Genomic DNA, 13979 nt, shown 5'->3' on the forward strand with positions numbered 1-13979 from the left:
AGAATGAGCGCCACTCACAATCATGGCATTAAATGTGAGTTTTTCAGTCTAATGATCATGTAAATGGATTGTTTCATTCACCTAAAAATAAAATATAATAAAATTAAAACTCGAGAATGATATTTAAAAAATTATATCAATCATTCAATTTTTTTAAAATCAAATTTCATGTATATATATATATATATATATATATATATATATATATATATATATATATATATATATATATATATATATATATATATATATATATATATGACGTGAGAATATGTATTTATTGAATAAATCACTCGTAACTAACTTAGTAACATACAAAACATGTTAGTCAGCTAAATCATTTTAGACAAATTATGTGTGACATGTTCGTCCGAAACAGCGCACATGCTCGAACTCATGATCATTGGTTTAGTTTTAACCAACTTCACATCTTTTTTTACACGTTTCTTAAGCTAGCTAACTAGCGCGGCTTCTCTTTGGCACATGCTGCCACCCACATTCTGTCGACACACAGAAAGGCAGTCAGTCGTTCTTTCAGCCATCCTCAAACGTAAAAACTAAGTATCAACTTTCTATAATTAAAACGAACTTACATTCAAAAATATATATAAATAAAAAGACATGATTCGTTCAGACACCGGAGAACATGATATGTTCATGGCCTATCATGTTCTTGGCCCACATCACATTCATGACTGTTAGCTTTAAATCATTCCGAGGGAGGAACATGCGGAGGCTGACAAAGAGTGACAAAAAATCCAATGTTTCGCGAGTCTCCAAGCCATGTTAACGTTTATTGTCCATGTAGCACGAGGTATTACCCCCGGTTTGGTCGATGCAATCATATGGCCGGGTGCACGGTGTTTCAACTCTTAATTTGTTCACCCATAACTCGAACCTATATACTTTTACGTTAAGCAGAAATGACTTTTGGCCATATATAGTACATTAGGATTTGGGTCTTCCTTAAACAGAATGATTATTTTTGGTTCCGAGTTGGACTTCCGAATTAATATGATTTTTAATAAGTAAGAAATTATATTGCATAAATAAATATATTTCTCGTCAATCCAAGTCTACCTACCACGCATAAAATACACGTAAAACCCACCACCCCCTATATTTCACATTACTTTTTCTGCTCCGCAAAAAATTAATTAATGGGTATTGTTGAATGTTTTTTGTTTCCATGTTTGTATCACTAACGTGTGTATACACACACACACACACACATACATAATAGAACTCCAGCCACAGTCTCTTGAATCATACCACCCCCTCAACCAAAACAAAAGGAAAAAGAAAAAGTGGGGGTTTGTTGTATGGATTCATCAGTTCTTGTTTCTTGTTTTGTGATACTGAATTTATTTCTCACAATCCCAGCTTCGGGTGGCAAGTCCAGGCATTTCCGCTGGGAGGTCGAGTATATGCATTGGTCTCCGGATGGTCTAGAAGGTGTGGTCATGGGGATCAACGGGCAGTTCCCGGGCCCCACCATTCGGGCCCGGGCCGGGGACACCATTCACGTAGAGCTCACGAACAAGCTCCCCACAGAAGGTGTAGTCATCCACTGGCATGGAATCAGACAGGTTTTTTTTTTTTTTTTTTTTGCACTGATCACTTGCTGTTTCGGGCCTAAATTTAAGTATTTCAATCTAAAAAGGCGATGGAAATAAAATTTAATTTATTTGTTATAGTTTGAATTTGGATAGTGTCGATGTCTGGTTTAAATTTTCCTTGTATTTGGCATGATGGGAATCATGTGATTGTTGTGCATCTAAAATTTTGTTTCGAGATTTTCGCATTTTAATTAATAATTCATGTACACACAAATGGAATATATCTTGTTTCCATCTTTATTCGGTTTTTTGATTTGAAATTATATCAGATTGGAACGCCGTGGGCGGATGGCACCGCATCGATCTCACAGTGTGCCATCAATCCTGCAGAAACATTTGCATACAGATTTAAGGTTGACAAGGTAATATGAATAGTACATACGTTGGTGTGAGATAGTCTCCTCACAACATATCAATTTTGTTCATATTTATAATATAAAATAATATTTTTATTAATAAAAATTAATATTTTTTATCAATAGCTCAAATGAGTTGTGATTTTTTTCATATAAGTTGTGAATTTTTTTTTAAAAAAATTCATATCTAATATCTCTCTTTGTATGCGCTTTTCTTTTTAGTGTTTGATATCTATAATCTTATACTATCTATTAAGACAAAAACTTGTGTGAGACGGTCTCACGGGTCGTATTTGTGAGACGGATATCTTATTTGGATCATCCATGAAAAAATATTAATTTTCATGCTAAGAGTATTACTTTTTATTGTGAATATCGATAGGGTTGACCCGTCTCACAGATAAAGATCGATTAGTGAGAGCGTCTTTCACCTACTCATGTATTAAAGTTGATGTATGGTTTTTAAAATCTCTAAAATACTCGTATTCTTATCATAACAATACCCTAAACACTCAATTCTTTATCCAATGGAATCACCTCGACCGCATTTCTTGGTTCTCTTGTGATTTTTATCTTTTGGATGTTTTTTAATTTTTCAAATTATACTTTCTACTTTTAAACAAGAGTACTTATATATATATCTAAACACACACACAAACACGCATGCAGAGTGACTCATATCAATTAAACTTTTTATACGAAGTTAGTTTTAATTAAACTTGAATCTTCTAAAGTAATAACTTTTTGTGTGATTATGATTATTTTTTACATATATAATATCATAGAACCTTTAACCACACAACTCAATAATTCATGATTGTCTTCCCATCTTATTTTCTTTCTTGCCAGTTTTTAATTTAAAAAATTTATAACTTTTATCTCTAAAATTTAAAAACAAAAGAACTACTTCCTCTTTGTTTTCTTATGTTGACCATACGTGATCCTTTTTTTATTAACGAACCACTAATTTAAAAAAAAAAGACAAAAACTTGTGTGAGACGGTCTCACGGATCGTATTTGTGAGACGAATATCTTATTTGAGTCATCCAATAAAAAGTATTATTTTTTATGCTAAGGGTATTACTTTTTATTGTGAATATGAGTAGAGTTGACACGTCTCATATATTAGGATTCGTGAGACGTTCTCACATGAGACCTACTCTTAAAAAAAATATATTAATGAGATGCTAACATAGAATAATAACTAAAATTGTATGCATGTTGAGTAGACATTGCGAGCACCACCTCTGTCCCTTCAGTCATTAAATCAGTGTTTCCTAATTATATAATTTACGCGAGGATTCCACCACCAACGCACTCATCCCCACAGCCACGAACATCCACTTTCTCTTGATGTTAAGATATTTGCATTTTCCTTGAAAATAAATTATCCTAATTAATCGATGACTTGTAGTCTATATATATATATATATATATATATATATATATATATATATCCTAAACTGTATATATATATATATATATGTATATTCCAATTATGATGACATGTATTATTTTATATTTTTATAGGCGGGCACATACTTTTACCATGGGCACTATGGAATGCAGAGATCGGCAGGGTTGTATGGTTCTTTGATAGTGGATGTGAGGGAAGGAGACAAGGAACCATTTGAATATGATGACGAATTCAACATTTTACTAAGTGATTGGTGGCACAAGGGATCCCATGAACAAGAGCTTGATCTCTCCTCCAATCCCTTCCGTTGGATTGGTGAGCCTCAGGTAAATTTAATTTTAAACTAGAATGTTCAGCACACGTGTCGTGAATTACGTATGTTAATTCGTATTTATCGATACCGAATTCTTAAAATTTTAACCTCAGACCTTGCTAATCAATGGGAGAGGGCAGTACAATTGCTCCCTGGCAGGGCAACTTAGCCATAGCCCGACAAGCCAGTGCAAGCTAAGAGGCGACGAACAGCACGCACCGCGACTCCTCCATGTGCAACCCCGCAAGACCTACAGGCTCAGGATAGCTAGCTCCACCGCATTGGCGTCTCTCAACTTAGCAATCGGGGTAACATTTACTTTACTATTTCAAGCTCTTTCTGAATTCTAATTAATTTAAATAGTACTCTTTAATCATTCCATATTACATTTTAGTAGGAGTTGATTTAGAATGCTATAAATAGCCTCAAAATCTACTTTACAATTATTTTTATAAAATATATTAATTTTCGCAAATAATCTTAAATAAACTATTGATTATTTTTTCTATTTCGATTAGTTAAGAAAATTATGAGTTTAGTTTATTCTTGAATTTATTAGTTACTATCACTATTAAGCGTAAGTCTCTTGTGAGATTGTCTTACAAATTTTTATCTGTGAGACGGGTCAATCCTACCGATATTCACAATAAAAAATAATACTCTTAGCATAAAAAGTAATATTTTTTTATGAATGACCCAAATAAAAGATCTGTCTCACAAAATACTACTCGTGAAACTGTCTCACATAAATTTTTGCATAATATTAATATGATTAATTAAGTTAACTTTTGATATAAATTTGCTAATTAAACGGGGGTATTGATGCATATGTTCCCAATGCCATAGAATCACAAAATGATGGTGGTCGAGGCCGACGGAAATTACGTCCACCCATTCGCCGTCGACAACATCGATGTATACTCAGGGGAGAGCTACTCAGTCCTTTTCACCACCGATCAAGACCCTTCCAACAACTACTGGATCTCAGTTTCTGTACGAGGAAGAGAACCCAAAACTCCTCCAGGTCTAACAATACTAAACTACCGTCCTACTCCCGCTTCGAAGCTGCCGATATTCCCACCTCCAGCCGCCCCAGCCTGGAACGATTTCAAATACAGCGTGACTCTGAGCAAACAACTCTTCGCCTTAAAGGGCACGCCTAAACCACCCGCAAGACTCGACAGGCGAATCTTGCTGCTAAATACGCAGAATTTCATCGACGGGTACACGAAATGGGCTATCAACAATGTCTCATTAGTCCTGCCTGTTGAGAAATTGCTTTAGTTTCTTTAAAATAAAAGTCCACATGTGCAAAATCATGTGTTTTGAATTAGTCTTTCATTCTGTTATGCTATCCTAGTCTTAAGGAATTAGTTTAGTTTTTTGTTATTTTCAGTCTTTAAATATGTGATTGAATGCATTGTTTCTGATATGAGAAAAGCTTCACCGGACTTGTTTTGTTTTTCTTTCCTCTGAAATTCCTTCAGCAATATTTTTTACAAAAACAATTGGTATCAGAGCTTCATCTTGAGGGACCTGTGTGAGTGAGTGTAAACATGGAAGCACAAACGAGTTTCTCATCCATTTCTCCACCTATGTTCGATGGAGAAAATTACCAAGTTTGGGCAGTTCGGATGCAGACACATTTGGAAGCTTTGGATCTTTGGGAAGCTGTGGAAGAAGACTATGAAGTTTCAGCTCTTCCAAACAATCCAACCATTGCACAACTAAAAACACACAAGGAAAAGAGGACAAATAAATCAAAGGCGAAAGCTTGTCTGTTTGCAGCAGTCTCATCAGTCATCTTCACTCGAATTGTTGGCCTAAAATCAGCACACGAGATATAGAATTATCTCAAGACTGAGTATGAAGGAGATGAAAGAATTCGAGGTATGCAAGTTTTGAATTTGGTTCGTAGCTTTGAGATGCAAAGGATGAAGGACTCTGAAAACATAAAGGAGTATGTTGATCGACTTCTCAAACTAGCCACTCAAGTCAGATTGCTTGGATCTAGCCTTGAAGATTCAAGGATTGTTCAAAAAATTCTTGTAACAGTGCCTGAAAGGTATGAAGCTACAATAACAACTTTAGAAAATACAAAAGATTTGTCTAAGGTTACAGTAGCAGAATTACTTAGTGCCTTCCAAGCACAAGAGCAGAGAAGAGCAATGAGGCAAGAAGGAGTAGTTGAAGGAGCCTTGGCAGCCAAGCATCAAGATGATAGAAAGCACAAGAAAAACTATAACAAAAGGAATCAAAGAACAAACAGTCATGATGTTGAAACCAACAACAAAGACAAGCAAGAAACAAAAGCTGCTGGCAACAGAGGAAATTATCCTCCATGTAAACATTGTGGAAAAAAAGGACACTCTCCTTACAAATGTTGGAAAAGACCTGATGCAATGTGCAACAAATGCAACCAGCAGGGACATGAAACTGTGATTTGCAAATTCAAAAATCAACAACAAGAAGTTAAAGTTCAGATTGAAGACCAAGGAGATCATGATCAACTATTTGTTGCATCATGTTACACAAGTCATGTTTCATCTGAAGATTGGTTGATTGATAGTGGTTGCACAAATCACATGACCAAGAACAAGGAGCTGTTCACAGAATTAAGGACTGCAGATTCGAAGAAAGTTAGAATTGGCAATGGTGACTGCATTGAAGTAAAAGGCAAGGGCACCATAGCAATAGAAAGCTGCACAGGAACCAAGTTAATACATGATGTGCTATATGTTCCTGAAATTGATCAAAATCTAATAAGTATTGGTCAATTAATAGAAAAGGGGTACAAAGTGACTTTTAACAATGGTTCTTGTCTGATTGAAGACCAAGCAGGCCTGAAAATCTTCAATATCAGAATGAAAAAGAGAAGTTTTTCTTTCAATCCACTTGAAGAGGAGCATGCTGCTTTCTTGGCAAAGGAAAGCATCACTGAAACATGGCACAAGAGGCTGGGTCACTATCATCTTCGAGGTTTGCAATACATGAAGACAAATCAGTTCACAAATGATTTGCCTGACCTTGATAAAGAAATTCCAGATTGTGAAGCTTGTCAGTATGGAAAGCAAAGCAGAAAGCCATTTCCAAAGACGGCTTGGAGAGCAACACAAAAATTGCAGCTAATACACACTGATGTGTGTGGTCCTCAAAGTACAGAATCACTGTCAGGAAGTAAGTACTATATTGCTTTCATTGATGACTTCACACGCATGTGTTGGATTTTCTTTTTGAAGTACAAGTCAGAAGTTGCACGAGTTTTCTGGAATTTCAAAGCGAAAGTTGAAAATGAAAGTGGATGCAAAATCAAAGCTCTTAGATCAGACAATGGGAAGGAGTATACCTCAGAAGCTTTCAATCAATTTTGCGAGGAATCGGGCATTCAACATCAACTAACTGCTCCATATACTCCACAACAAAATGGAGTTAGTGAAAGAAAGAATAGATATATTATGGAGATGACAAGATGTATGTTGCACGAGAAGAGTTTGCCAAAGAAATTCTGGGCAGAAGCAGCAAACACAGCTGTATTCCTTCAAAACAGACTTCCTACAAGAGCAGTCAAAGATCAAACACCATTTGAAGTCTGGTATGGATACAAACCAACCTTAAAATTTCTTAAAATATTTGGTTGTTTGTGTTATACTCATGTTCCGCAGAGCAAGCGAGACAAACTTGACAAAAGAGCATCACCAAGCATCTTTATAGGCTATAGCGATGCGAGTAAAGCTTATAAAATTTTCAAACCACAAGATGGGAAAATTGTTATAAGCAGAGATGTGCATTTCGTGGAAGACAAAAAATGGGACTGGAATATTTCAGCAGAGGAGGACAAAGTTTCACAGCAACTGAAGTTTCAACATCTGACTAATGGTGTAATAACAGATCAGATTGCTAATGACTGGCAAAATGAAGCATTTGATGATGCTCCTATTAGAGGTACTCGATCTCTTTCTGAAATATATCACAGGTGCAACATAGCAGTGTGTGAACCAGCAAGTTATGAAGAAGCCAAGAAAGATCAAAATTGGATGGTTGCAATGAAGGAGGAGCTGTCCATGATTGAAAAGAACAAGACTTGGCATCTTGTGGAGAGACCTCAAGACAGGAAAGTAATTGGAGTCAAATGGGTGTTTAGAACTAAACTCAATGCCAATGGTTCAGTTCACAAGTACAAAGCAAGACTAGTGGTGAGGGGTTTTGCACAGATTTTTGGTGTTGACTACTCAGACACTTTCGCACCAGTTGCTAGGCTTGACACCATCAGAATGTTGCTTGCAATTGCTGCTCAAAAAAACTGGAGAGTCTACCAGTTAGATGTTAAGTCAGCCTTCTTGAATGGTGACTTGAAGGAAGAGATCTATGTTGATCAACCTGAAGGATTTGTGAAGAAAGGAGAAGAAGACAAGGTTTATCTTCTCAAGAAAGCTCTTTATGGCTTGAAGCAAGCTCCAAGGGTTTGGTACAGCAAAATTGATGATTATTTGTTGAGCTTGGGATTTGTTAAAAGTCTCTCCGAATCAACTTTGTATGTAAAACAAGAAAGCAATGAGGTTCTTGTTATATCACTTTATGTTGACGATTTGTTAGTTACAGGATCCAACACAACACTGGTAAAAAACTTCAAGCTCAAGATTATGAAAGTTTTTGAAATGACAGACCTTGGCTTAATGACATTCTTTCTTGGAATGGAAATTAAGCAAAAAGAGCATGAAGTCTTCATCTGTCAGAGGAAGTATGCAAAGGAGATTCTGAAGAAGTTCAAGTTTGAAGATTGCAAAGAAGTGAGTACACCAATGAATCAAAAAGAAAAGTTGTGTCAAGACGATGGTACTGATAAAGTGAATGAAGAATTTTTTAGAAGCTTGGTGGGATGCTTGATGTATTTGACAACAACAAGACCAGACATCATGAATGCAGTAAGTATTCTATCTAGATTTATGCATTGTGCTAGTGAGATACATCTAAGGGCTGCCAAGAGGGTGATTCGATATATAAAAGGCACAATTGATCTTGGAGTAAAATTCACAAAAAGCAAGGAGTTCAAGCTAGTAGGATTCTCAGATAGTGATTGGGGAGGATCAGCAGATGACATGAAAAGCACCTCAGGTTATTGCTTTAGTTTTGGGGCTGGTATTTTTTCATGGTGTTCAAGAAAACAAGAAAATGTGGCGCAGTCCACTGCAGAGGCTGAATTCATTGCTGCAGCCGCAGCTGTTAATCAAGCAATATGGTTGAGGAAAATTCTAACAGATCTCAACATGGAGCCAAAGAAAAGCACTGAAATTTTTGTTGACAACCAAGCAGCCATTGCTATCTCAAAAAATCCAGTGTTTCATGGGAAAACTAAGCATTTCAACATTAAGTTGTTCTTTGTGCGAGAAGTACAGAAAGAAGATGTTGTAACACTGCTCTATTGCAAGTCTGAAGACCAACTGGCAGATTCATTCACAAAGCCACTACCTTTCAACAGATTTGAGATTCTTAGGCAGAAAAGTGGAGTTTGCAGTTCCTAAAGCAAGGAGGAGTGTTGAGAAATTGCTTTAGTTTCTTTAAAAATAAAAGTCCACATGTGCAAAATCATGTGTTTTGAATTAGTCTTTCATTCTGTTATGCTATCCTAGTCTTAAGGAATTAGTTTAGTTTTTTGTTATTTTCAGTCTTTAAATATGTGATTGAATGCATTGTTTCTGATATGAGAAAAGCTTCACCGGACTTGTTTTGTTTTTCTTTCCTCTGAAATTCCTTCAGCAATATTTTTTACAACAACACTGCCCGCCACACCTTATTTGGGTTCCATCAGATACGGTCTAACCAACGCATTCGACCAAAAGTCTCCCCCGGATGATTTCGGTCGCGAGTACGATATCAGGAAGCCGGCAAGAAACCAGAATTCTAGCTATGGGAACGGAGTGTACACGCTGAGGTTCAACACGACGGTGGATGTTATACTTCAGAACGCGAACGCGTTAAAGGCTAATGTCAGCGAGATACACCCGTGGCATCTGCATGGGCATGACTTCTGGGTTCTTGGGTATGGGGAAGGCAAGTTCACAGATAAAGACGAGGAGAGATTCAACCTGGAGAATCCTCCATTGAAGAACACCGCCGTGATTTTCCCTTATGGGTGGACTGCGCTAAGATTTGTGGCGGATAACCCCGGGGTGTGGGCATTCCATTGTCACATCGAGCCGCATTTGCATATGGGAATGGGGGTTGTTTTCGCAGAAGGTGTTCGTCGGATCAACAAGATTCCTGACGAGGCTCTGGGCTGTGGTTTGACAGGGAAAGTGTTGATGAAGAATGGTGGCATTTGAAGTTAATTCCCTGATGGTTCCATGGATTTAAGTATTGATATGATTTTGGCTCAAACTGTATATGTTCTTCTGACCAACACATTTACGAAACTTGGGCTAGATTTGGTTTCATTTCTATTATTATAATTTTTTAAAATGGATAATTTCAAAAAGTAATCGGATAGCATGACATATTTAATATTTTTGTTTCGTTTCTGCCGGGAAAAAATTATATCGTGTTGAGGGTGTAATTAAGTTATTTTTTTTTTAATTTTGTAAGAAGATTTTTAAGCTATAAATATCATCCTATGTGATATACGATGATGTGTCTAGTTCTATAATAACATGTGATGTTTAATTTTTTTTTTAATGAAAATGGAATCCGCAGACGTTACACAAAATCTAAATGAAAGTAAAGAATAATGTTTGTTCATACACAAATATTGAGTGAAAAAGTGTTAAAAAATCTTATTTATTTACCAAAATAACATAATCACTTTTAAATAATCAAAATCGATATGTGATCAGTTTCTAGATTTGAATTAAATTAAGAAGAAACAAAATTTGGGGTATAAAAAACCGAATTTTTTAAAAGTGCAAAAATGAATAATCATATTTTTTTTTAAGGAAATGTTAATTATAAAATGTAAAATTCATAATTATTAGGCCATTAATTATTTACGAATGATTTTTAGCCAAATTTAAACCAACACTGTGTTTTTTTTCTTATTAGATTTTAGTATTTTTGAAATTTTTTTATCAAAATATCTTGAGAATTATCAAATTATTGTAAAAATAAAATAAAATAAATAAAAATAATTTTCCATTCCCCCGCCAATACAAGAGGCGGAGAAGTGGAAATTAGGAATTCATTCCCCTCTCTTGTACATGCTGGTGATTTGCAATACATAATGATTTATATATTAGGCTATATAATGATATATAAATACCTGTGTATTTATAAATAGGTATTTGAAAATAAAATAATTTCAATAATATTTTAATATAAAATAAAAAAAACAAATATTTATTTTTTTATAAAGATGAGTCAAATTCGAGCTGATGAAAACTATTCATTTTCAAGTATGAATTCAAAATTTAATTTATTCAAAAAAATAAATTTAAATTCAATCATTAAATCAAAATGAAAAATTAATCTATTAAATTTATTTAAATTCTATAGAATACGAGCATAAAATATTTAATATAAAAAATTATGAGCAACCAATGTGTTTTTCATTAATTAATGACTTCATAAATTTAATATTTTCTATTAAAATATGGTAACTTTAAATAAATAAAATATATATATAAAAAAATTTGCTGATCCTTTATTATACATTTTTTTGGAACATATAATTAGGCGCATGCATTCGAAGATATCATTAGTCTAAAGCTCAACAGAGGATTCCTATTCCAATTCGGTAAATGTATCAAGTATGGAGCCATCATCACTTAGAAGTATGGCATATCGGTTTAATCCGACGTTAGGATCATAAAAAGATAACTCGAGTATTATAGCTCTCATTATATATGAAACTAACAATGGCCGTCTCCTCGTGGCCTATAAAGAGAATACAGAACTATTTCAATATATCTGTAGATGATCTCGATTGTCATATACAATAATATGATCGAAATCTAACTAATAGATCGAATTTTCAATTTTTTTTAATGATTGGGTTTGAATTTTTTTTTTTTCTGAATAAACTAGAGTTTTAATTCATGTTTGAGAATGAATAATTTTCATTAGATCGAATTTAAACTGTTTATATAACAAAATATGTTTGATTTTTTTTTTTATGTTAACTTACTATTAATTTTTTTTAAAATTTTCAAATATTTATTTATAAATACACAGAAATAATTGTATATTATGAAATATATATATTAGGATTGAGTTAGAGTTTATAGTAGAATTTATAGATGAATTAATAACTATTTTAAAATTTTTCTTCTAAACCCTGTCAAATAGTAGGACCGGTCTTGATGGTGTTAAGTATCAAGAGAATATTTCTCAACTTCTTAAGAAATGATCGGACCACAAATTGTGCGAAACGATCTGATGAATCTTATGACTAGTTTAAACTCAAATAAGACAATTCAAATAAGAAAAATAAATGCAGTAAGAAAATAACACAAGTGATGTTTATAGATGTTCGGAGACTCAAGCTCTTACGTCACATATTATTCCACTTATGAAAGGATTTCAATAGAAGACTTTGGTTTTACAAAACTTGTAACAACCCACTTCGACTTTAGGACTTATCCACTATCTAAATCGAAACTCCTAGTAACTTCTTACAATAGTTGAGACACACAGTCTAACAACCAATATAGAAATAAGATGATGAATCATGAAACTCAAACTGCAGGAAACTGCCTAAACGATCTTGGTACAAAACAGTCGAGTTGTTTGACAGAAACCTTGAAGATCTTTGATGATTTGAATATGCATTCTTTGGAACGATAGCTGATGAACAATGAATAAGTATCAAAGTGACAAGTGTTATGAAGTATTTTTACCAATACAAGCTTGAATCTTCTATGTTATTTTCTATCTTGGCATTCTACATATTTTTGTTCAACATTTGACTATAGCTCATTAAATGAGCATTAACGCAAAGACATTGTTGTTGCCATCCTTTCTTGTTTTATCGTACATTTCATTTAATGAGCAGATAGATATATACCAAATGTGATAGAAACGACAATTGACAACATAAAGTACCTAGCTATGCTCGTAGATTTTTGTGGAAAGCTTCTGATTTTCTGACACCCTGTTTGTTGGGTATGATTAGTCTACCAACATTTCTGAAAAACATGTAAGATTATTGTAATATATGTTGACTCAACTGTTTATAAATACTAACACTCGAGTAGTTTTCCACATACTAATGCGCAAGAGGCAATCAAGTATTTTAGTATTGCGAGACCGGTTGAAATGATTTAACTGAAATGGTTGAATACCTGTAACAATGAACAAACGATAACTTGATCTAATACACTAAGTTACTCTTTGTCATTATCAAAAACTAGTTTTTCACCCGTGCGATGCACGGGCATTTATTTTTTCTAATTAATGGTTAAAATTAGTAAATATGATAATCTGTTTCACTTTCTACATAAAATGACGGTTTAACAAACTGAAATGTCTATTGTTTTCATATACATAAAGATAATAACTATGAAACACGAATAAAAGAGTCATTTTTGTATTTCAGATGAAAAATAATATCACAGTTGTATTAGACAATGAACGTGATAATGATTTATGTACTATATAACAATAACTGGAATAAAAATAATGTGGTTTTAATTTGAATAATGGGTCATAATCTTCATCGAATTGACATGATACACTAACATATTCAGTATGAATTGATTAAATAACATATCAATTATATATTGATTATTAAACATTAACAATGTTAAAAGGATACTTACATTATATATAATTTTCTCATTTAGCAAATTCATTTTGGGGGATTTTACTAAATTGAGCATAAAATTAGCTTGTGTATAGATATGCGATGCACGAGATTTTAGTTTATATAATTAAATATTAAAATTATTAAGAATGCATATCCGAATAAAAAATTAAAATTAAAATAACAATAAACCAAATGGATATAGATCATACAATTAGAAAATAAAAACAAATTACAAATTTTGAAAAACTTCCTTAAATACAACATTTGTTGTTGATTTTTTCGGGTTGCTATCACTATCACATATCAAAATTTTTAGACCCTTAGGATTCGTAACTCTGGATACAGCAACGTACAATTGACCATGACTAAAAACATGGTTCTTCAAAAAAGTCCTACATGAGACAATGATTGCCCCTAGCTTTTGTTTATTGTCATTGCATATAATATAATCAAAGGATATTGTCTTCGTTGAAATTTAAAGGGAAGTCTTGGACCAGAAGGCGTCAATGACATTCTTGGAATAAGTACTTTATGACCTGCA

The 13979-nt window shown here is 33.7% G+C and overlaps 1 protein-coding gene across 1 annotated transcript; it reads left to right on the forward strand.

Annotated features, from left to right (window-relative positions):
• Positions 1 to 1234: 1234 nt before the first annotated feature.
• Positions 1235 to 10255, forward strand: LOC140833736 (L-ascorbate oxidase-like). Its single transcript, XM_073198093.1, has 6 exons — positions 1235 to 1589; positions 1889 to 1981; positions 3506 to 3718; positions 3819 to 4013; positions 4552 to 4958; positions 9473 to 10255. The coding sequence occupies exons 1-6, from the start codon at positions 1323 to 1325 to the stop codon at positions 10023 to 10025; spliced, it is 1728 nt and encodes a 575-aa protein (XP_073054194.1). The 5' UTR covers positions 1235 to 1322; the 3' UTR covers positions 10026 to 10255.
• The last annotated feature ends 3724 nt before the right edge of the window (positions 10256 to 13979 follow it).

Source organism: Primulina eburnea, chromosome 1 (assembly GCF_022965805.1).
Source record: "Primulina eburnea isolate SZY01 chromosome 1, ASM2296580v1, whole genome shotgun sequence".
NCBI classification, from domain to species: Eukaryota; Viridiplantae; Streptophyta; class Magnoliopsida; order Lamiales; family Gesneriaceae; genus Primulina; species Primulina eburnea.